Genomic DNA, 25,821 nt, shown 5'->3' on the forward strand with positions numbered 1-25,821 from the left:
GCAGGAAGAACCTAGAGAGTCCGCCTCCCCCCTTTCAGATCAGAGGCTACCGAAGTCATCTGCGGCGTACCACAAGGATCATCACTCAGTCCCACCCTCTTCAACGTTTACATGAGTCCCCTCGCATCTATCGCGCGCCAACACAACCTCAACATCATCTCCTACGCAGACGACACCCAGCTGATCCTCTCCCTCACCAAAGACCCAAACACCGCCAAACCAACCTACACGATGGAATGAAAGAAGTGGCCTAGTGGATGAAGAACAGCTATTTAAAACTGAACTCGGACAAAACGAAAATCCTCATCTTAGGATCATCCCCCTCCGCCTGAGACGACTCATGGTGGCCATTGGCCCTGGGAAACGCACCCAAACCAACGGACCACGCACGTAACCTGGGCTTCATCCTGGACTCCTCCCTCTCGATGACCAGACAAGTCAACGCTGTCTCATCATCATGCTCCAACATCCTACGTATGCTCAAAAAAACCTTCAGTTGGATCCCCACCGAAACAAGAAAGACGGTCACCCATGCATTGGTCACAAGCCGACTGGACTACGGAAACACCCTCTACACCGGAACCACAGCCAAACTACAGAAAAAACTCCAACGCATCCAAAACGCCTCAGCCAGACTCATCCTAGACATCCCCCGCCAAGCTCACATTTCCAGTCACCTGAAAGACCTCCACTGGCTCCCCGTCAATAAGAGAATAACGTTCCGTCTCCTCACCCACGCACACAAAGCCCTCTACGACCTAGGACCCGAATACCTCAACACGTGCCTGTCATTTTACACCCCTACCCGCCAACTACGATCTTCCAACCAAGCCCTCGCCGCAATTCCACGCATCCAAAGATCCACCATGGGGGGAAGATCCTTCTCCTACTTAGCGGCCAAGACCTGGAATTCTCTCCCGATCCACCTCCGCCTCACACAGAACCACCTCTCCTTCAGAAAACAACTAAAAACTTGGATATTCGATAAGTAATCTACCTTCCCTCCCTCAAGCACCTTGAGACCCTCTGGGTGAGTAGTGCGCTATACAAATTTTAAACTTGAACTTTCTTTTTTTTTTCAATTCTGTACCAATGATTTCCTACTGCCTTGTTCAATAAAAAAATAAAAAAAAATAAAAAAAAGACAGTAGCAGGAGAAGAGGGTAATGTCCGCTATCTTATTCCTCTCCCCGCCCCTGCCTTTATTAGTGTTCTATTTGGATCCTCTGTATTTGTCCTTAATCTTGATTGAGACCATCTACTTAACACCTTGAATGCTAAGGTAATTCCCGTCCTGTGCTGCATTTACTCAATCACCATTGTTCATGACAAGGTCAGCTCGTCATAAGCACAGCTCCAGTGTACTGCATGACGAGCTGACCTTGTCATGAGCATGGAAGGAGTTAAAACAATCCCCCTTCCCTACCCTCCCCCAGGTGGCCACTAGAATACTGAACTCCAATTTGCAATCCGTTACGTCTCCAACTTTAGTTACAATCAATCAATCATTCAAGCTTTATTTCGATAGAAATATCATAAAAGCAGTAATAAATTCAGTGTAGACCCAGAGATACATAAATAGATAAAAGGGTATAACAGAGATCTATCTTCTCAGTTAAATTTGGAGCATGTTAAAACAAAATTGTCAAATAGATAAAAACATGGAACACAATTCTCACTGAATCAATAAAATTTAAAGCTTGTGGCAATATGGTTAAAAGAGACAATTTAAAACAGGGGGGTCAGTAAAAAATGAAGAAATTCATTATGTAAATCAAAAGGCAGCATGTCAACTTAATCTTACAGTGCGCATGCATTTTGGCGCCAAGTCAGTTTTAGGGAGCCCTTCGTGTAGCCCTGTGCCTAATTGTCCAGGCTCGTTCCAGAAACTTAGCATCAGCACAGACATACAAGGTTCTAGGATCTGTTCCCAATATACGGAGAGCATCAGAATGATTAGAAGTGCCTAGCTGCTTGCAAATCGGCACTAGCCAACTCGATCTAATACGGGAATAAGCAGGGCAGTCATACATAAGGTGTGCGATGCTCTCACTGGTATTCCCACAGGACGGACATTCTTTAGTGGTCTGATTACCAGAGCGCCACTTCATAGTGAATTTGGCAACTGGAATTGTGCCTAATCTGAATTGAATGTATAAGGTCCCGTCTCTGGGGGTCTGGATCACATCTAGGTACGGTTCAAATGCTCTAGATGGTTTATGATGAAAAAACTCTTCTGTGAGCCTACCTAGGTTTGGATTACTGGGATCTCTAGCATCTACCCAAACCCAATAAGCATGTTTGAGATCAGCTTTTGACGGAGGGTTTTGGGAGGCCCATGACTCTTTAAACCCCAGGGCTACCAGCGAATCCTTGACATTGGAAATCTATTTTATGTTTTTGCTAGTGTCTAGTGCCATTACCTCAGTAAATTGTTTTGCAAAATTTGGAAGTTCTTTAGTGCGCCTAAGGCGTGCCCAGTACAATAAAGGGCGAAGTTTGGCCAGGTCTTTGATGTGTCGCCTACCCAAGTCATATAACAAGGGTATTAAAGGTGTCCCCTGGGGCAGCCTAAGGAGATCTCTAAAGAACTTATTTTCCGAGCTACCAAGTTCAAGATTATTAAAGCCCCATAGTTCGGCTCCATAGAGGGCCGAACTGACTGCCTTGGCTTCGAACACAGCGAGGGCTGGCGCAAAGGGCCTGCTATATGACAGGCGATGTTCTTTACTTATCGCGCCAGCCGCACGCTTGTGAGACAGAAGCATTTTAGCCAGATGGAATTTCCATTGGGCTTTGTCAGAGAGGCGTATCCCAAGATAGTCAAAGGATTTGACTCTCTCAAGACAGATCCCATCGAGAGTGATGTTACTCTTAAAAGATTTGTGAGAATTAAGGGTCATGAACTTGGTTTTAGAAGTATTTATAACAAGACCCCAAGTACTACAAAAAAGGTGAAACCTGTTCAAAAGCTTCTGAAGACCTGCTGGTGTCTTTGAGATCAGTAGCGTGTCGTCAGCAAACAGGAGAGTAGGCATCTTGTTGCCTGCCAGGGTTTAGTCACATAGAAGTTCTAAAGTATTAGTATATGATCCCTCGACTAGTGAAGGCAAGGCCGGGGCTTCACTAGGGATACCCTCCTTTATGTCATGCCTTGTAGCTCCGTTATCTGGATTCTAGCCTATTCCTGCTGGGGGCTCTGCTATTAGTACCTCCTCCTCGTCAGCAGCTGGGTCCTTGAGTGTCGCAACTAATGCTTCCCATGCTCTCGCTGTATCTAACGCCTTCTCACTTCCCGTTCTTTTAGCTATTTGCAACCTGATTATTCCCTCACACTCTGCACACTTAATGAGTTCTTTCTTCCATCTGGGTAGGCTTGGACCTTGTTTGGCTTTCCAGCGCATGGTAATATCCCTTTTGGCTAGAGGTAACCCAATGTCTAGGATTTTGCTAGTGACTTTGTTTTTGGATGTGTGCGGGAATCAATGCAGCAAGCAGTGTTTAAAGGATGTCTCACCTTCCCTGTTGGTGGTGTCGGCTAGCACCGCTATCACCTCCTCCCAGAAGCTACCCAAGTGTTGGCAATCCCAGTACATGTGTCCACATTTACTTGATTACACCAGGGGCAGGCCGCTGTGTGAGTCGCAAAATACTTATTAGTTTTTTCCGGCGCGAGGTAAGCCCTGTGTAGTATGTAAAAATGTACCAGTTGGATTCTCGCATTCCTGGTGCTTTTCCAAGCCGTTTCCACTAGCTCTCCCCAGGCTTTCTCTGGGATTTATTCTCCCAGGTACGCCTCCCATTTGAGGCACAGCTCCTACAAGGGGGGTAAGGCCTCCCTTGTGACACGTCTGTACAGACAGGTGACTGCTTTAACGGTGCCAGACGCCATCACCACATATTGGCATCCCAGTGACGTTGGTGGTTCAGTAAGTCCTCCTCCTCAGTGGTTTCGTATGGCTGCGGTGAGGGCAGAGTGCAATAAAAAGTCTCCCCTGGGTAGGTCATCCCGGTCCCGCAGATCGTTGAAGGGGATCATTGCTCCTTCCTCATATAAGTCTCCCATTGTGACTGAACCTTGGTCCGCCCAGTCCGCCAACCGCTGCCAGTTACCCCCATGCGGCAATACTCGCACATGAGCAACGGGATTTCTGGGGCATAAGGACTCCTGATTCTGAGTCGCCTCAGATATCGGTGCCAGCATCTCCTAACTGTAGCCACATCCATAGAAAGGAACTGATTCTGGATCGGGAGCCTTATTGTGATCTGGGATTATAATCTCAGGGTCATCCATTCTTCACCCATTTCCCCCGTTCCTCTTAAGCACCCTGCCACCCATTTTGTAAGCCATTGAAATTGGGCTGATAGGTAATAAGCCTCAAAGTCAGGCACCGCCCAACCCCCTCTGCTCTCGGTCTCATTAGTACGTTAAGCACCACTCTCCGCCTGCCTGTTCTCCATAGAAACTCCGTAATCAAGGATCTGAGTTGGGTGAAATATCGTGGCAGTATCCAGATTGGTAGGGTGCCAAATTAATATAGTAGCCTCTGCAGGGTCACCATCTTAAGGAGGGCCACCCTGCTGGCCACTGAAAGTGGTAAACTATCCCAAAATTCAAAGTTACCCTTTGTTCCCATTATGACCCTACCTACATTGACCTCCAGAAGATCTATATCTCCTTAAGATATATTTGGGTGCCCAGGTATGTGAGGCATCTGTTTTCACATCTTACTTCCTCTCTGTCTAGTAAGCCCTCTCTGCCGTCCTTCGTCGGGAACAGACAGGATTTTGCCCAGTTCACTTGTAACCCCGCCACTTACCCCAGGTCCTGGAGTAATGCTTTCACTCCCCGAAGCGCCTCTCCTGTGTCTGCCAGGAACATCAGGAGATCATCTGCATATATTGCAATATGGTGCATCTGCCTATTTCAATAAGGAGACCATCTGTCCCTGAGGTTTTGTTTCTTGTTAAGGTCTCAATGGAAGCCCTCGCACTTCCCCCATTTCCACATCGCCGCCCAGTCCAGCTGCTAATTCCTCATCCAGACCCGGTAGCTCTAGATCTCCCATGAATCTATCTATGCCCTCATCCCCTAGGGTCACTCTATTCCTATACAACTCAGTGTAGTATTCTAGGAACAGATCATTAATGCCTTGTTGGCCATATCTCGTCTCACCAGCTTTGTCTCTGATTTCTAAAATGATCGTACCACTTCTGGCTGGGTTGGTCAACCAGGCCATTGGAACTTCCAAATTATCCCTCTCAGAGTGGGTCCACGTCGGGTATTGTTCATAGTGAAAGCAACAAAGGCATTCCATCTGCACTGCTACCTCTTCCCTAGCCTCCAGTAGTTCTCCCTGCTTGTCTACATTCTCCTGGACTGACTGGGCCACCCCATTTTTCATTAATGGTTGTCTACATTCTCTGGCATTTCCTATTCCAGCTCCCTTAGGTGGTGGTCCCCCCGTTTGCACATCCTGGAGGACAACCTTCCGAGTCCCCACCATTTCTGATATACATATCCCCCTGATGACCATTTTGAACGCATCCCATTCTACCAATGGGTCCGTAGCTGTATTAGCGTTTTCGTGTAAGTATTGGTCTATAGCCGTACCTATTGTGGCATGGAACACTTGATCTTCTAGGGCCTAAGGGCGCAACCGCCACATGGGAATTTTGGGCTTTGCTTGGGACCAATTTAAACATATCAACTCCGGATTATGGTCGGAGATTGTCTGAGTGAGGTATTCACTGCTGTATACTCCTTGGTGTACAATAGGGGAACACAGAATGGCTTCTAAACGCACGTGCAATTTGTGTATCGCTGAGAAGAAGGAGTAATCCCAAGTGCCAGGATGCTGAGCGCTCTAAGTATCCACAAATCCCCATTTCTGCTGCCAATTCCGCCGCATGTCTGCTATTTTATGTGTGTGCGCATCAGGGAGCGGAGGGTGGGATTTGTCAAGGGTTACATCCGAGATGCAATTAAAGTCTCCTCCCAGTAAAACCAAACCTGTGAGTTCAGAGGCTAGCTTCCTAGACAGGTGTGAGAAGAAATTGGCCTGATCTGAGTTGGGTGCATAAATAATTCCCAGAACTCTGTCCCTTCCATCTAGCCTCCCAGAAACTATTACATATCTATCTACCATCGGGGTCTATGATTTGTTGTGTGCACTTGAAAGGAACTCCCGTCCTCACCCAGATCTGGACTTCATGCGCAAACGCTGAGTAATTGGTATAGAACGCCTGCCCTCGCCATCTTCGTTGCACAGCAATTCCCTCCTTCGCCATGATGTGGGTCTCTTGGAGTAGCACAATCTGAACCCCAATGTGAAATAGGTATGCATGGATTTTATGCCTTCGCACCATGGTGTGCATTCCTCTGACATTCCAAGAGACACATTTTAGGTCTAGCGAGGATCCCATTGGAGTAGTAATGCCTTTGCCCCCTGAAAGTCCGCCCTAGTGGCACGCCTGCCCCAACATACCCTTAGAACCAGATAGAACCCATAACTCCCCCTCCCAAGGACAGGAATTGCAAACTAGCCCCCTATCCTAAAGTAATCTAACTGTATGAACATCCACTAGTGGTTAGAGGGGTGATCAGCTGACTGTTCCTGTCCCGTACCCATGACCCCCCCATACCTGTACCAACGAAATCAACCCAGACCAGCGTTCTGAAGTCTCTAGCTTCCATGCTGCTTTCAGCCGGGGACAGTTCTTTGTCCCCCGGGTGGGTGTCTTGCCATGCTCCAGGAGTTTGTCGACTGGACATTCAGGTCTGGATACTCAAACAATATCATCTGCCGTTTGAGGCGTTAGTCTTGGAAGTTTGGCATCAAAGGCATAATTTTCACTGAGAGCCTGTGACCCTTCTGATCGTTCTCTGTCCATTCCACTTTTAATGGATGTAGGGCTGGAGCTGTAGTGGCTATGTTTAACAACTTCCTGCAACACTCTCCGCCACTCCAGGCTAAGCTGTCTGGGAGATGGGACTCTGGGCCTCGACTTGCTGCTGCCAGGACTATTGTAAGGTGATTCCACTGGGGAGTGCTGAAGAACCGTGGCCCTGCAAGGTCTACCACTCTGAGCCGCGCAAGAAAAAGTATTGCGTATGGATGCTCCATGTGTCGTAGCTTCTCTCTAACTGCTAAAAAGGATACTCCATTGCACTGGACTTCTCTGGAGAAAACTGGAAAGATCATAACTGCATTATTGTCAATTTTTAATCCTCCCTTTTGGCAGCCCTGCTGTAGAATATGGTCTCTGTGAGAAGTTAGCCTGGTATATGATGTGCACTATTCTAGTGAGCACCTTGCAACAGTCTTATCGACCCTTATTGATGGTAAGTTATAAAGACAACCTTATAGAAAGCTATCCTCGTGGTAGCTGTGGAGAGCAGTCTTCAGGCTAAGACTTCGAGACGAGTTAAGCAAGTTGTTTTACCATTTATAATCTCTTGAGTACCTAATGAAAGCACACCACACAAGGTATCAAAAATATATGTATTTATGAGGCGCTAGGGGGCGCACAGCGGGATGGCTGGGTGAGACCACAGCTCCGCCCGACGACCGTTAACGAAATGGTCTACGCTCGCTCCGACGCCCAAAAACGCCGACAAAAAGTGATCCCTGACATGTGATAGTATCAGGAACCAGAGGGCGGGAGAAAAAGTGGTGAAAGCTCATGAGGGCGGATGATAACGGCGAAAATCGGAGACCGAACCACTGCGGCAATTAAGATGGCGGCCGCCGCAGATACCAACGGAGGAGCTCATGTAACACGGCAGTGAGTAACGCAATGTTCTGCATCTCCACCAGCATTGAAAGCAGTGGTCGGATCGAGTAGGCGGTGTGAGGCGCTATGCTAAATTGACTTCCTATGAGCCCGAATTTATCGCTAAGTGCATAAGTGGCTTGTCCGGGGCTGCGCTGACACAATATGGCGGAGCCCAAGTAACCGGAGATCTGCGAGGGGATCTAATGTGTGCTGTGTCAATGTGGGGCTAGGAATACGGCTGACATAAGCGATATGCGTCTGCACCTGGAAATACTGGCGGCAGGGTCGTCATACACGTACTGAAAGTGTGCTGTGCATCCGGAGATATACAAACGTTAGGCGCAATTGAAAAGGGCGCGAAAGGTGCCGACCCAGGATCAAGAACTGAGAAGGGTCCCAGGCTACCGGATCCCTTAACGAGCTACTGCTGAGGGCGCATGAACTGCGACGAACCAATGGAGGCTGCGGCGCTGTGTCTATGCAGAGTATCGGTATTAATGCTGTGCTAAGCAGAGTGCCCCCAGGTACGCTCAAATTTGTAATGCTCACAGGCTGTTCATTGCCAGGCATCGTGATAAGGAATGTGACACTTGCGGGTCGCGTTCGCTGAATATTACCCACAACACAAAACAGCAAGCAGCCTCACCCAGTAGGTGATCAATTCCAGCAGAAAGGAATTTACGACAGTTAGGACGACGACGCCACTCTCTAGGACACAGCACTTTCAACCTAACGGCAGATTCGAGAGCCAAGACGGCGACATCAATCAGGAAAACCAGGTCCGCACTTCAGGACGCAAAACCAAAAACAACACTGCCAGGTACAATGGTAAAGCCCGACAAACAACAACAGAAAATCTCGTTTGAGGTAAAAAAAACACCCGAAAACTCGGAGACTATGGCAGAGTGCGACGTACCAACTGAATTGCCGCCCAACAACAACATGGAGAAAATACTATTGGCTATACAAGCGAACCTGCAAGACATTAACGGCAAGCTGGATAATTTGACATGTAGGATGGATGGGATGACTGCCAAAATAGGAAAGCGTGGCGGACGCCTGGAGACGGCTGAGGCGCGAATATCGGCAGTTGAGGATTTGTCGAACACTACATCCACCAAATGCACCGGCATGGAACGTGTACTGGAGGTGATAAGAGCAAAGGAGGAGGAATTGGAAGCACGGTCCAGATACAACAATATACGCGTCACAGGCTTACCTGAGACAACAAACACTGGGCGCATGGAACTATACATTGAGAAGTTGTGTACGGATCTGTTCGGAGCAGATGCACTTTCGTCGATCTTCATTGTAGAAAGGGCGCATAGATCCCTCGCGCCTCGTCCACCACCAGGCGCCAACCTATGGCCTAGGAAGGAATTTGCATCCGTCAAAGCCAACCCGACCCAGGCCTTCTATGAAGGTGATGGCGGTGTTGTTGGATGCCGCCAAGGCATTCGATTCTATAGAATGGAGCTATCTGATTACCATTTTGCACAGGATGGGTTTCCCGAAGCGGTTTGTGCAGTGGGTGTCCCTGATCCACACCAATCCGTGTGCCAGAGTCAGGGTGAGCAGGTACGTCTCTGACGTCTTTACTATTGAACGTGGTACCAGGCAGGGATGCCCACTATCGCCCCTGCTGTTCGCTCTGGCCCTGAAACCACTGGCTTGCCTGATCCGTCAGAAATACAAATCGCCTGCCCTACAATTCCCATCGAGGCCTCTTCATATTTCACTATATGCAGACGATATGCTGCTATACGTCCGAGATCCCGCTGAACACCTGAATCAGCTGCTGAGAGAATATATCAAATTCGGCGGACACTCAGGTTTGGCCATAAACTGGTCTAAATCTTCTATCATTCCCCTGACAGATACGACTGCTCCCCTAGACACTGAGTACCCCTTAGAATGGCAAACAGACCCAATACGGTACTTGGGGGTTATGTATCATAGATATCCGGAGGTGGTGATCCGTTCCAATTATGGGACGACGATATCTAAATTGGAAGACAAAATACGATGATGGATACAATTACCATTGTCTTTGGCTGATCGCATTGCGATCGTGAAAATGAACGTACTACCCAAATTCTTATACCTCTTCAACAATATACCTATCACGCCACCCGGGGAAGTTTTCCGCCGCATAAAAACACTCGTACTGCAGCTCATATGGGCGGGTAAACAAGTTCGCATAGATCTGCAGACACTGACACTCCCATATGCCAGGGGCGGTTTCGGAGTGCCGGATTTCCTGCTATATTATTTATGTGCGCAGGCCCAATACGCTGTTTATTGGTACCATGAGGTACCGTACCTCACCCACACTGCTATAGAAGAAGGGGACGCGACACCCATACCGTTGACAGCTATTCTGACGCATGAGAGACAACCCCTACATGCTCAAGATATAAACACGATCGACACCACAGTCAAAGCGTGGTGGAAATTAGGATGGTTGGCGCATAAATCCCCCCTATACGCACCTGATATGCCCCTACATCATCATCAGGCGTTGTCGGTAACGGGGGACCAAGTGGGCATGTCATTATTGCACCAGGTTGGCATAGAAAAGATGGGTGACCTATTTCGCGAGGGCAAATTCATAAACATTGGGGATCTAACGTACATTCAAAACAAGTCGCAATTGTTTTGCTTCACGCATTACAGATTGAAATGTGCATTGCGAGAACACTATCCCACCTTCCCCAGCAAACCGGAAAGTCTTAATGCACTGCAGCTCATAATCAATACCCAAGATCTGTCATATCTGGTATCGAGGCTATACACCACGGCACAGGCAGAAATACCACACACCACAGAGAAGGCTAAATCGAGATGGGACACGGTATTAGAGGAGCCACTGACGGAGCAGGAATGGCAACAGACGTGCGCATTAATCCAAATTCTCACTCCTAAGGGTGATCTCAGAATTATACATTACAAGTTTCTTCACCAGGCATACTATACACCTGCACGAATGTGTAAATATGGTCTATAAGCTGAGGACAGATGTAAAAGGCGTGGAGCAGAGGGTGCGAATTTCACACACTATGGGGTCGATTAGGATCGCGGACGGACTTGCGTCCGTCCGCGACCCCAGAGCAGGAGGGAACCTCCGCATGGCATGCGGAGTTCCCTCCTGTGCAATTAGGATGTGACCGCCACCCTGGCGGTCACATCCTCTATTTTTAACATTGCCGCGGGTGCAGCTTCAAGCTGCACCCGCGGCAATGTTAAAAATGCACGCATTGCATTTGCATGCAGAAAGAGGCAGGCACCGCGCGGTGCCTGCCGCTTTCTGCATGCAAATGCAGGGGGGTACCATAGGTACCCCCCATGTGCACCCCCCACGCCCCCTTCACCTAGGGGGCCCGCAACGGGCCCCCGCAGTGAAGTTCCGTATGCTTTTCCACGGCGGAAAACCCGCCGCGGAAAAGCATACTTTACTGGCCATCCTAATATGGTGGACGGTGTCTGGAAGACACCGTCACCATATTAGAGCTTTTCCGCCGCGGTTGTAATCCGACCGCGGCGGAAAAGCTGCGGACGGAAACCAGGACCCACCAGCCATCCTAATCTGGCGGTGGGTCTTTGGTCAGTCCGCTGCGGATTTTCCACATCCTCGGGGTCGGCGGTGGCTTCCGCCGGCCCCGAGGATGCGGAAAATCCGCAATCATAATGACCCCCTTAGTTTGGTCTTGCCCAAAGGTTCAGGGGTACCGGGGGAGGTAACTGCAAAGATTTCCATTATGATGGGGGTGGAGGTAGAGTGCACGATACGTACTTGCTTACTTGGTATAACACCACTCCTCAAAGCCACTAAAAGAAAATGTTGTGTTATCTCACTGTTGCTGGCTAAGAGGCAAATTGCACAATGCTGGCACAGTACACAGGTGCCACTAACATCTAGGTGGCTACGAGATCTGTCCAGCTGTAGGGATAAACTTCAGACATATGAGGAAGAACTACCGGCAAAGTCTAGGCCCAAGGATTTCTGGTGTTACCTCACTGACTATTTGAGAACATTGGAGGTAACCTCGGATGAGTAACCTATGGTAGCGAACCGCCAAGGATGGACTAACACCGCAGTGGTTGTGTGTTTTGTGACTCTATCTGCACGCTTATACAGCGGTATGTACAGATGTTGATAATTTGACTGATGGATGGTAATGGTCTGTTTTAGGTTCATAAATTGTTGTTATACGCATGTCATTAGGCATCACCAAAAACCAAAAAGGTAAGACAAGTTTATGTACAACACGCCGCCGGACATCATGTTGTCGGCTGAAGGGCTGTGTAACTTCATCATTACAGTATGGTAATAATTAACACATGACTAGCCCCAGGGTTGTAGGCTCCAGGCTGTGTACAGATATTATTTTTGTAATAAAGGTCTTACAAAAAATATATATATACATGTATTTATTATAAATACAACCCCTCTGCACTCTTTATGAGGTCAGAGGTAAAAGTACAATACAAGGAACTTAATTAGCATACGATAAGTTGCACAGTATACGTTTTGCCCTAGGTGCCTCATAAACCATATACTAAAATAGTGGTATAAGAACCATGTGAGAATTAAAAAGCAGACCTAGGGCCTGTGGAATCGCTGGGGCTACACAGAACAGCCAAAAGCTGGGATGTAGCAGGCCCACGGGAGACGTGTGCATTGTCTAAGCACAGCCGCGGGTTACCATTGACTTTCTATGGGAAACGAACAAGTTACAATTTTAAAGATTAAGGGTACAAGGAGGTGAACTGCGATGGAACCCTTTTAGACTAGGACACTTGGAGAGTCAATACCCATGGGAGCACCGGTGTACTCATGTTACCTCACCCAAGGAAGCCGGGTGCATAGGTGTCTTTTTGTGTCGGGTTTTGTCGTCGATTCCAATGGGGAGCGGCGAAGAAGTGCTGCAGGCGACCAGAGGAAAAGTGTCCGGGTGGATCCAAGGGTGGATCGGAGATGTAAAGCACCTGAAAGCAGAGGAGACATAGTCTGGGCCACTAGCCAGTGACCAGGACGGCGATAGGAAGATGCCACCAGATGTCGGGTGATTTCAGGTTTAAAGGTGAAGTTTGTCTCTTTAGCCACGAGGTCCAGGAAGTGTTGACGATGACTAGGATCTGGATTCGAGCTGTACCATAAAGGATCTAATTGACTGCGGTGTCGGTATCTGGATTGGACCCAACAAGCCTTGGCAAACACAACCCACACAATCCATATATATATATATATATATATATATATATATATATATTTGGAGGAGTGTGGTGAGAAATTGTGCGCGTGAGCCAGCGACAAACTACAGATGCCCCCGCATCGCTAAGTTGGCTTGGGACTTGCTGAATCTGGTGCAGCGTTCTTCTCGCATTTCCAGGGGACTGGATGTTCCCAGGCCCACCTCCTGGGTCGGGAGAAGACAGAGTGGTGTTGGAGAAATTTTACTCCACGTTGGGCGAGCTGAATTACCAGACTCTCCCCCACCATTCGGATTCCTGTGCCTCAGAGGTTGATTCTGTCTGGGGATTCAAGGAGACACCAGAGTTCGGGCGGCACATAGGATATTGGTGCGAGCGATATCGTGATGCCCGTCAGCCCGCAGAAGTAACAGATTACCCCCGCATTACTCACTGTGCTATGAAACAGCATTCTAGGACCTGTAGCCTCCACGCATCAGGTGTTCAGCAGCAGGTGAGCCAAGGTATCAGCTTTGGGGGCAGAGCAGATTACAACCTATCGGTGTGCGGCAGAACATTTTTAAGCTACGATTGCGCCAACATCTCCTGAAACACTCCAGGCACTGAAGAAGGCTAAACTTATGTCGAAATGCATTCACCAAGTAGTGTATTGCTGAATAAAGATGCCTCCGTGATATCCCCTAATGCGGCCTCTGCTTTTTCTTTGGAGGAGTGTGGTGATATATATATATATATATATATATATATATATATATATATATATATATATATATCTCCTCTCTCTCTCTCACTATCTCTATATACCTTTCTCAATATCTCTCTCTCTCTCTCTTCATATATATATGAGCGTGTACGCGGTGGATATTGTGAGCTGTTGTTTATATATAGACGAGTTGTCACTTCACTAGATACAGTTTAGCAAAAACCATTGATTGCTGAAACCGGCTATTGTTTTTCAATAAAATTACATCCCTGACGCCTTTCAAAGCTCCTGCTTCTTCTTCATAGGGAAATACAAACTGCCAGTCATAGATTCTGCACAGCACACATTCACTCCTTTTACATGCCTTACAATTAATTAGCCCTTTAGTAGGCCTCGTACTCACAGGTGAGTAAATACTTACTGCAAGGTGGGAGTTGTAATTCTTGTGCTGCGCCAAGTCTCTCCCATCAATGGGGTCAGTTTAACTGCTAGCTCTATACTTCAAAAGTGTTAATTTATTGTTTATATCCAAGCCCTTCAGTGGGTCTCATAAGGTCGGGCCGGTTTCCAATGATGAATCTCTCCTGCTGAAGACATGTTTTGGACCAATTCCAACCTTGCAGACCCATATTTATTTCCTAATGGCGGTGCAATCCTTCACGGCTGGCCTGCTGTGCGAAGATATGTTTACGAGTTGCCCTTAAGCTTAAGGATGCCACTCAGAAACAGTTTAGCAAAAACCATCTCTCTCTCTCTCTCTCTCTCTCTCTCTCTATCTAGCCCTCTAGCTCTCGCTTTCTTTATCTGTCTATCACTCTATCGCTCTCACGCTCTCTTGCTATCTCTATATATCTCTCTCTCTCTCTCTATCTCTATATATCTCTTTCTCTCTCGCTAGCTCTCTCTCTATATATATATGTATCTCTTGTTGTCTCTATCTCTCTCTTGCTATCTCTATATACCTTTCTCACCATCTCTCTCTCTTTCTCTCTCGTTATCTCAATTCTCTCTCGCTCTCTCTACCTATCTATCTATCTATCTATCTATCTATCTATCTACCTATCTATCTATCTATCTATCTATCTATCTATCTATCTATCTATCTATCTATCTATCTATCTATCTATCTATCTATCTATCTATCTATCTATCTATATATGTATGTACACATATATATCTGTATATCTGTCTCTCTGAACCATTGCATTATAGAGCATATCACTCCAAAGGTAAATCATCAATTGAGTAAGACTGTCCAAAATGACAGTTTATGGAAACTTCACTTAGTGCATTAGACAAGAGCTGTTGCAACCTACTGAGGTTTTGTATTACTCCTGTTAATTAGATCAATTTTATGTGTTTGCATCTCAAATATCCATTCTTTCAATGCAGAAAGAAACAGCCTTTGCAGCGTGCAGACAAGGCCGACTGATACAACTCATTAAGGGCCCAAAAATCCTCTTTATTCAACAATATCTTTATAGATGCTGGCCAACATTAAAGAGCACCATCTTCAAGTGATCCTGATCCATTTGTACTAAAGTGAGTCATATCAATGGTATTCAACAATCAGGAATTGGCAAACAGCAAAGGAACAGGTCAAGGAAAGCAATCAAAGGATAGAGGTCTGGACGAAGAGAGAGTTTCTGCTTGCAGTGGTATGTTTGGATGTATTTTATATGTAGTTAGATAACCTTATTGTATTTCTTCTTTTTCATTCAAGCATTGATTGCCAAAAGCAAAGTCCTATGTGTACTCGACAAGAACCCCCGCCACTGAGGAGGGATTGGGGGGAACTCAAAGGTTTACTCTTCTGGAGTATTTTGGGTCCATGGGGTAAGGTGATAAATGGAACTAGGATAACGCTGACTGAAGGATATGAACAGGACAGAAATCACTAGAAATTACTGTTCCCACCTGTTAATATATGTATTTAATATACATACTTTTAGGTTTTATTTTAGAGAATTTGTTTTGGCACCTTGCAAGGAGCTCCACTTCAAAGTCCCAAATAGTGACCAAAAGATATTTAACAACCAATGAACTTATGCAAGACAAACATTTAAAAAAAAAAAAACTTTATAAGCTTTGATTGTTTGCATATCAATATATCTACTCGTTCAGATGCATGATATCGATATATACTGCTAATATCTGTCCCGTTCTCTAAAATCAGTTCTGATAATTTGAATATGACATTTTTACTAATAATGTGGTTTACAATTGTCACATTCTATGTTCTACCAATTTGCAAGCTTCTAAGAATATCATTAAAATGCCTTATCACACACTTTTATGTCCAACTGCATTTTCTTAAAAACATTTTAGAAGTCAGTGCCATATTCGCCTTGTACAAATGTGTTTTGCGTATTGTTTTTCCAAGATAGAACATTAGTAGAGTCTGGTGGACAATTGGCACAGTAGGAATTAGAACAATTACTTTTTTATCTGACGACTAATTAATTTTTGCACAATTGTTCCTTTTGGGTAATCCGAAAACAAACGTACATTCCACATACCACAATCATAAAATGCTTACTGAATGTATGACTAATGAGTTTGTAACAGGCAGATTATAATTATTGATTCCCAAGATAATTTACATATAAAATGTCGTCCAAAAGCCATCATTTAAAGAAGCCTTGTTGAAGCAGTCAAATAAATACAATTACTATAAATTAATCAGAATGAATGGGAATAGTGTTCATTTAAAATTCACTTTGAAATCTGGTAATCCCACTTAACTGTTCACTATCCTTGCCGTTAGTCCACAGATATTTCTCACAAAGAATACCACTGGTCTTTAATTAGTGGTCACAATCAATGAGACTAGCCTTAATTTTGCTTTTGAAATTGCACCCTAGTGCTGCAACTGAACTCTTGCAGATATTACTAAGCATTAAATACTATTCTCCTGGAATACTACTTGTCCTCTTTTAGCAATCAATTGAAGTGTTCATCATGTATTTGAGCAGAACTAGTATTCCCTCATTTGCCTATTTTGGCTTTTGGGCATACTACATAGTCTTCATGCATACTAAATGAATACTGCATTTTAATAGTACATGAATACCACTATAAACACTGAAATCACACTAAATGAAGAATATCCATTTTGGTGAGATGAATGCCAGCACGACTTACCTCAGGAGACCGTACATGGACCTTCAGCCTGCAGGGACCAAGTCCATTTCCAAGGGGCCTTTGCGATGTTGAGTGCAGGTTGTTGTGGGTAGGGGTGCTTGGGAGCTGCCCTCGACCTGGGATAAAGGACACTTCTGTGCTGTTGTCGTGCCTACAAAAGTCAGACACCAAGAAAATTACTGGCTTATAAAGACTTGCAGAAATCATTAAATTGAGGGCACAGTTAAGGGACCAACTGCCACATGCATCAACAGAAGAAGCTGCTGGCCCTGTAATGCTTCTACAGGGGATTTGTAATAAAGTAGGTTCTGCCCTGTACGAGACAAACAACTCCTACATTAACCGAGGCAAAAAAGTGACCTTTATCAGAAGCGGGGCTCTCGAGTGATGTTATGTCTGAGGTACAGTCTCCTAGCAAATCTGCTTTATGATTGTGATTTAGCTCACTGAAAGTGTGTCTGTGAGACTCGAGCGCACGGACCCAGTTCATAGCCCTTGACGTCAGTGCATCGCATTGCGCGACACACCTACGCATGGGGCGCGACAGAGTAACGTGTTGCGCCACACAGTTTGGAAAGCTGTGCTCTAATTGATCCTCTAATGTTCTGTCTTGTTGAGATGGTACACACGAGGACACATTCAGGGCTACAGAAGGTGAATCAACGGGCCCCTTATCATGAGTTACAGTGTCTCCTCTTAGGCTACTGTGATCAGGCCGATCAGTAAGCTTTGGATTAAAATGTTTGGATTTAGCTGGTGCTTTGGATGGAGCTGATGTTTTAACAGGAGCTGCCACTTTAGGGGGAACTGACACTTTAGCAGAAGCCAATGGGCCAGTTTTAGAACAAGTAGCACTGGGGTGAGGTAAAGTCTTAGCCTCACCTGGAGACAGCTGCTTGTCAAGCTTACCCTCGATGTTAGTTAGCCTTAATTCTATATTTTTGACCTTTAAAGTAATCGGTTCTAAGAAAGTCATTAAAAGGGTTTCCATTCTTTCCCAAAATGAATCACCTTTTAAGTCCCCATTAGTAATTGGAAGAGGGACAGTCTCTAACTGACCATTCTCCTCGCTCCCTCTGCCTCCATTTAGATTTTCCAGGACTTTATTCTCTTTAGATTTATTATTCCTTTAACTAGTTTTATTAGTTTTGCTGGATTGCCTTTCTCTAGCAGTATGTTTTTGCTTGGATCTGGCCAACTGTCCTCTGGTTCTCACACAGGGGCTATCACTAATATTTAGAATAGGGATTGGACTCCTTAAGATATCTTGTCCCTCTTTGTCTGGGTCGTCCTCAATTGGAGGAGTGGGATCATCATTCTGATTGCTGGGACATAAAGAGGGAGTCACAGACAACCGTGCAGTTAGGGGCAATAAATCATTTACATCCGTCTCATTTATTGGTTTATACTATTTCTTCTGGGTAGAGCAACAAATGAAGGGGTGTAATAGCCGACTTTTTCGACCCTCTTTTAGAGGGAGGATGATGGAAGATGACTCCAGCCTATTACCCTTGCAGTATAGGGATTAGGACTATAAGTAGGACCTATCCATAAGGCACAGTAGTGCATTTTCGTACCCTTTTCCTTAGATCAGGGCTTATAAACTTAAGCTAGGGGATAGATATATAAGTATTAGTGATGATCCGTCCTTTTGCAAGAGTATTAGTATATCTTCTATGGATTTATGCATATTTTGGGCCTTGTAGGCCTTAAACGGGACAGACTCCATCTTGCCCTCTGCCTGGTAGCTTGAGAGGCTTTCTAGGTCAAGTGTAATGTTTTAGTTTTAAGGTGTTGTTCGCTTGGAGAGAACCGGTTCAGGCTTGCCCTTATCGAAAGACTGTATTTTTCTCCACTCCGAAGACACAACTTCAGGCCGGCCGGCTGGGAACGTGTCCTTGGTACGGGGAGGTACAAGAATTTGGTGGGCGGCAGGTTACTGGCCGTAACTTTCCATGAAGGGACAGCTTCCATATTAGCGAAAGTGTTAGGCAATGAGTCAGTCAGTCTGTAGGCGGCAGCTAGCCGTTAGCATCTATGCCATTAATTAAGGCAGACAATCGCCATTTTGAAGTCCGAGAAAGATTCCGAATCCGAGACTCTCTGAGAAAGACTGAAGGAGAAATAGTGCGGAGCGCACAGAGACTGAGAGAGAGAGAGACGGTAGCTAATAGCGAGCAAGGTTCCAGTGACTTGGAGGGAAGCAGAGGAGATTGAGCATAGCGGTGCAGACGTGTACCCGTGACTGCTGAGGTGTGAGTCCGAGACGAGCCAAGACACAGAGACGAGACGGGAACCTAGATGACTGCCGAGCCCCGACTTCATATTAACAAGGTGACCTCTGCCCTTTCCTTGTGAAGCGCGCATCTTAACCTTTACTTTTCTTTGCAGCATATATATATATTGTGTAGTATTGTGTTTATTTTTATTGTAATAAATACCCCAGTTCTTAGTGAACCGACATGTGCCTTGTATTCTTGTTCAATCAGGGTAATCTAAATCTTCTAGTCAGACGTTGTTTGCATGAACGGATGTGAATCCCAATCAGGTAAGGAGTGACTGAATAAATAGGGAGATAGGGAACATTTGATGCCAAGAGCAGAAGGTACATATTGTAATTCGGAAAACCATACCAATTTCTATTGTCGTAGTTCTATCCTGAATAGATAACCACAGACTTCATCCCTAAGTGTTCATAGGAAAGTGATCGTCGTTGGTATACGGCGTTAATGAGAGCACCTAAGGTAGATGGTGTGTAGGTCCGCCGGATTGTGGACCGTGTGTGAATGAGAGCACCGGAGGGACACGGTGTGGAGGCCTGCCGGATTGTGGGCCGTGTGTAAGTGAGAGCACCCAAGATAGAGGGGTGTGTAGGTCTGCCGGATTGCAGACCGGGTATAAATGAGGACACTGGGACTGCAGGCCCATGTGTGTAGGCGCGCCGGATTGTGTGTCGAGTGAACACTGATAGTGATCAGTGCGTAATGGTACATTATCAGACCTGCCCTAGGGTAGACTAGTCTGGGCCTACGTGGCCGCGAGACTAATAGGTGTGAATAGGATATTGTAGAAAACCAATGCCTGTTTATTGCTACTTTCCCCATCCTTAGGTACGAGATGTACATACATATATCCATATCCATTGTAAATACGTTCTAAGGAGGGAGTTGTTTACGTTCCGGCTGGGTTAGAGGAGCTCCTAGGAGCTGGTTCCATCTGGTCCGAAAAATCTGGTCGGTACATCTGGCGTCACAAACTGTTTACGAAGCCTGTGTGCGCTGTATTGTTTTCATCTTGTTGGTTTGCGCTCGGCTCGTACGTATTTTCTTTGTTGATAATTGTGTATATATTTTTTGTGTTTCAAAATGTTCTCGCGTAAGTCGAAATCTACTTTCAAATTGCCTGTTGATATTCCCGGCTGGGAATCAACGCCTTACGAGGCTTTGGCCCGTGAGTGGGCCGATTCTACTGGTTTGAGTGAGAATTGGACTTCTTGTTTGGAGCAGGCGGAGCCCGCTAATATGGTTTCTTGCTTGCAAAAAGCGCCAGTAGTGAAGGGTGATGAGCTTCCTATTTTAGGACGCAGAGGTTGGATTGTGCTGACTGCGTACAGAGTGCTACATGACAGGTTCACTAAATTGCAGAAGCGGTTTGTTGATATGGAAGAAAAGTTTGTTGAAGTGCAGAATGCGCATACTCTTTTGCGATGTCAAAATAAATTGCTTGCCGACAAACTTGAGACTTATCAAACTATAGCCGAAAGGGCTGCAGTACGCATTGCGAAATATAAATACAGGCACCGTCGTGGTCGTGTATCTACACGGAAAGTGCGTCTGGTCGTGGCGAAAGCCGGACTGGATTGGAACCCCGACGAGTGGGATGGTAATATCTGGGATTCGAATGATTCTGGCTCCTCGGCTGAGGAGAGTGATAAGCGCGAGTCTTCTCGCTCCGGACGTGATTGTAAATCTGCTTCTTGTGACAAAGATAACATTTCGGGCGACCGTGGTCGCTCTACCCATTCTGATGACGTGTTACGTTCTGATTGTTCCTCTAAATCTAAGGATCGGGCTTCCTCGGAAGCTCTTCCGGAGGTTTCTGCTCACCCTGTGTTTCGACGCAAATTACAACAGACTCCTGGTATGCCAAATGGTATTCAAATGGATAGTATTGAAGATTTTACTCAACAGGAGGTTAGTGACATTTTACAACGATTTCGTCAACGGCCCGGTGAAACTTTGCTTACATGGATGGTGCGCCTTTATGAACTAGGTGCTGCCGGTATTATGCTTGATGCTGGTGATTGTTTACGTTTTTGCTCTTTGAGTTCCGATTCTACTGTACAAGATCATTTTCGGAATTATAATGGTGCTGGCCAAATTACTTTGCTCCAGCTTGCGAATGATGGCTGTAACCATAAATACCCTACTGAATCTGATTGGCCTGTCAATGACAAGCCATGGTACACTTTGCGCGATGCGTCGCAACATTTGAAAGAGGAAGTGATGAAAACTGCGATTTTTCTCAGTACTTCTGACAGATTGTTGGATGGTCTTTTAACATCTTCTGTGCGTAATCGCATTATCCGTTCTTCGCCTGTTGCTTATAAGCAGGTTATGATGACTTTGTTGATCAATCAAACTGGCAATCCTTTGTCTATGGTGCTTGAATCTGTTCGTCAGCTTGGTGAGTTGGGTGAATGGTTTAAACCTGAGAGGCAATCTCGACCCGAGGGTCGTACCGCTGGGGATTATAAATTCTCTAGACGTGATATGTTTCTTGCACTTTTGGCTGATGGTGTGAAAAGGGAGGACATTGACCGTGAACCTAATAATCGCTTGTGGGAAATATTTCGTAAGCGTGGTTTAGATCGGAAGGAGGGTGCCCGTCGTGTACGAAAGAATGATTGTGATCGTGGGTCCGATGACAGTGGTGATGAGAGACGTTGTGTGGATGCTGATCGCCGTGATGACCGGCGCTATGAACGTGATGTTTCCCCCCGCCGTGATAACACAAGGGTGAGAGAGGGAGAGAGAGACAGAAGGAGAGATGATCGTGTCTCTAATAGACGCAGAGATGAGAGGAGTTATTCCCCTGACATTAGACGACGGGAGGATCGTCACAAGCTTTCTGACCGCAATTCACAATTCTTTGAACATGACAATAATCCATTTCGTAATAGAGATGGATATGAACAAGATGTTCTGATCCCAAAGAAAGTTGAAAACATTTATCCTGATTTGTCCTGGTTGACTGACCACGGTAAAAATGACTAGGAAATAGGTCAAGCTCCGGTACGTAGGTGGGCTCACAAAGACAATAGACCCTATGTAGATATTGAAATTTTTTGGAAACATCGTAATATCCAAAGGGCCCGAGCATTGGTAGATACTGGGGCGGAGGCCACTTTAATTCATGGTAAATCAAAGAAATTTAAAGGACAATTTTTCACAATTACTGGTTTAGGTGGTAAAGAGACCCCCGCAGTGCAAACTACACTTGAGATGAAAATTGGCAGAATTCCCCGCAAAGGATATTCTGTGTTAGTTGTGCCACTCCTGGAATACATAATTGGAATTGACATTTTAAAAGGAATGACTTTGCATTTAGATGATGGTTGCTATCAATTTGGAACAAAGCATTATATTTCGTCCAGACCCGTACGGGTTTGTCGTTTGCGAATGCCCCCCATTAAAATTCCCCAAGCTACGAAAGTGGTTTCTCAAAAGCAATATCGTATTCCTGGTGGTCATGAGGAAATTAGTGCCACAATTCAGGATTTGGTTGATGTTGGAGTTATACTCCAATTACTTCTGCTTGGAATAATCCCGTGTGGCCTGTGCGCAAAAGTGATAATTCTTGGCGCATGACTGTTGATTATCGAGAATTGAACAAACACACTCCACGTTTAGCTGTTGCAGTGCCAGACATGGTTACTTTGATTCAGAGAATTCAGAAGCATCCAGGTACATGGTATGCATCCATTGATATTGCTAATGCTTTCTTTTCAATCCCAATTGCCCCCGAGTGTCAGGAACAATTCAGTTTTTACATGGAATGGACGTCAAATGACGTTTAGGAGTCTTCCTCAAGGTTATGTACATAGTCCTACGATCTGTCACCGGCTGGTGGCGGAGCATTTATCTGAAGTGCCCGTACATCCCCAAATTCAGGTGTGTCACTATATTGATGACATTTTGATTCAAGGTGAGACGCAAGACCAGGTCCAATCCCATTTAGATCAGATTCTTGACTGTTTACGTGCTAAAGGTTGGGAAATTAATGCCGATAAATTGCAAGGCCCTTCCCAGAATGTTAAATCTTTAGGAATTAATTGGCATGAAGGTCACAGAGGAGTGATCCCGCAGGTGAAGCAGAAAATTTAGGATTTTGCTGTTCCGAGAAACAGAAAAGAGGCTCAAAGCTTCATTGGCCTGTTTGGTTTTTGGCGTCAGCATATTCCCCATTTGAGTCAGATTTTAGCTCCATTGTATCGAGTCACCCGTAAAAAGAATGCGTTTGAATGGGGTGAACCACAACAAAATGCTTTTAATTTGGCGAAAGAAGCCATTCAGTATGCCTTGGATTTGTGGCCTGTGGGCGTGGGTGATGTTGATTTGAATGTTTCTGTGGATGGTGTGTATGCCAATTGGAGTTTATGGCAAAAGCAAGGCAGACAGAAAGTGCTGTTAGGTTTTTGGACCAAGAAATTACCTGAGGCTGGTGAGCGTTATACACCATTTGAAAAACAACTGCTTGCATGTTATTGGGCTCTGGTGGATACCGAGCAATTGACCCTGGGTCATACTGTGATTTTGAGACCTGAAATTCCTATCATGCAGTGGGTTTTGAGTTCGCCGAAATCCCATCGAATTGGACATGCTCAAGAGGCTAGTGTGATTAAATGGAAATGGTACATTCAGGACAGAGCGCGTGTGGGTCCGAAAGGTGTGGCTGTGTTGCATGAACGAGTGGCGCAGGCGCCCTCGAATGAGACTGGAAATAATTGCTCTGTGCCTGTAGTTCAGGAATCTCCTGTCAGGTGGGGTAAGCCATTTGACGATTTGTCCGCGGAGGACAGAAAACATGTGTGGTTTACAGATGGTTCAGCGAAATTCATTGGTGAGAAACGGCATTGGAAAGCAGTATCATATAACCCGATCACACAAAAATTATTGAGTACAACTGGTGATGGAAAGAGTAGTCAATATGCTGAATTATATGCAGTTTACCAAGTTTTGAAACAAGAACTACCTGGCACATGTCATATTTTCACTGATTCCTGGTCCACTGCTAATGGACTGGCGATATGGTTACCAACTTGGCATTCTCATAATTGGGAATTGCATTCAAAAGAACTGTGGGGAAAAGAATTATGGCAAGAAATTTGGGAATTACTCCCACAGAGTACTGTTACAATCTTTCATGTGGATGCTCATACCCCGATTGACTCCCTTGACAAATTCTTTCATAACATTGCAGATGAAAAGTCTAAAATTTCTGAGGCAGTGGTGGACATGCAGGATTCTGATTTGGCGGGATTGGCGAAATGGGCCCACCAAAAAGCAGGACACTTTGGAGAAAGAGCCACTAGCAGGTGGGCTTCCGATCGAGGAATTCATATTCCTTTAAATTTGATTAAAGATGTCATTCTGCATTGTCCTATCTGTCAGCATGCTAGAAAAAGAAAGGTGCCTCATATTGTTAAAGGCCATTTACATCGAGGAAAAATGCCCGCTCAAATTTGGCAGATTGATTATATTGGCCCGCTCCCTATGAGCAAAAATTGCCAGTATGTTTGCACAGCTGTTGATACTTATAGTGGCCTATTGGTCGCTTTCCCTTGTAAACAAGCTACCCAAGTCAATACCATTAAGACTCTTGAATTACTCATATTGTATTATGGTGTCCCATTCCAAATTCAATCTGATAACGCATCCCATTTCCGTGGAAGATTGGTGCAGGAATTCTGTGTGGAAAATAACATTAAATGGATTTTTCATATTCCATATTATCCGCAGGCCTCGGGCCTCATTGAACGCATGAATGGCTTGCTGAAAGAACAGCTGCGTAAATTGACTGATGAGCATTACAAAAACTGGAGAGACTTTTTGCTCCAAGCATTGTTGATATTAAATAACCGCCCTTTGTTGCCTGCTGAATCTCCTTTAATGCGTTTGTTTCCTCCAACTGTTGATGCAAAACCTAATTCCATGTCCAATACTGTTATGTACTGGGAAATTACCCCCAGAGCTTTGGCTCCATGCAGAGCGACCCCAGGTTCCGCAGGTTTGGACCTGCATGCTATGAATGATACACTTCTGAAAAGTAGAGACCGAATCATTGTTGAGACTGGCATTGGTGTCTGTATACCTGCCGGTAGCTTTGGACTGATTGCCCCTAGATCGGGCCTTGCCTTGAAAGGTATTCAAGTTCTCGGAGGAGTAATTGACAGCGATTATCAGGGTGAGATTAAGGTTCTTCTGCTTAATAGCAGCGAGATTGATTTATCGATCAAAAAATCTGACCGTGTTGCTCAGTTGCTGATTATGCCTGTTTTCAGTGGTGAGATTAAGAAAGGCACTGCCCCGACCTTACTAACAATACGTGGCCAAAAAGGCTTCGGATCCACCGATAATCCCGGTGCGAAAATTTGGGTGCAATCGTCTAAACATCCCCCTGAACAGGCTGAAGTTATTGCGACCGGTCATGACAACACCATTTTGGTGATGAAGCCAGGGAAAGATAGCTGGGAAGCTGTCCCAGCTGACAAATGTTATTTACGAGAATGATTAAGGCCTGTGTTTGTATTCTTTCAGATCATTCTCTGGACTGCTGCTGCAGGATGTGCCGGCGTTGGACTCCTTTTGGTCTGCTACGCCGGGAGAGGAGAGAACCCACCGACTTCGGTTGATTGGAGAACCCGAGTTCCGCGTTCCTTCGCTGCATGGGACTCTTCTTCGAACTTTTGTATTACCCTT

At 45.5% G+C, this 25,821-nt stretch overlaps 1 protein-coding gene across 1 annotated transcript in view; it reads right to left on the reverse strand.

The window, feature by feature from the left end:
• Positions 1-9,725: 9,725 nt before the first annotated feature.
• The window catches only part of LOC147685426 (partitioning defective 3 homolog), a 532,416-nt gene continuing 516,320 nt past the window's right edge, over positions 9,726-25,821 (reverse strand). The window contains exons 9-10 of the mRNA XM_086939787.1: positions 16,841-16,991; positions 9,726-9,782 (exon numbers count right to left, since the gene is read on the reverse strand). Coding sequence (XP_086795913.1) covers positions 9,726-9,782; positions 16,841-16,991 — 208 coding nt within the window. The remainder of the gene's footprint in view (positions 9,783-16,840; positions 16,992-25,821) is intronic.

This window comes from Lissotriton vulgaris, chromosome 10 (assembly GCF_964263255.1).
Source record: "Lissotriton vulgaris chromosome 10, aLisVul1.2, whole genome shotgun sequence".
Taxonomy (NCBI): Eukaryota; Metazoa; Chordata; class Amphibia; order Caudata; family Salamandridae; genus Lissotriton; species Lissotriton vulgaris.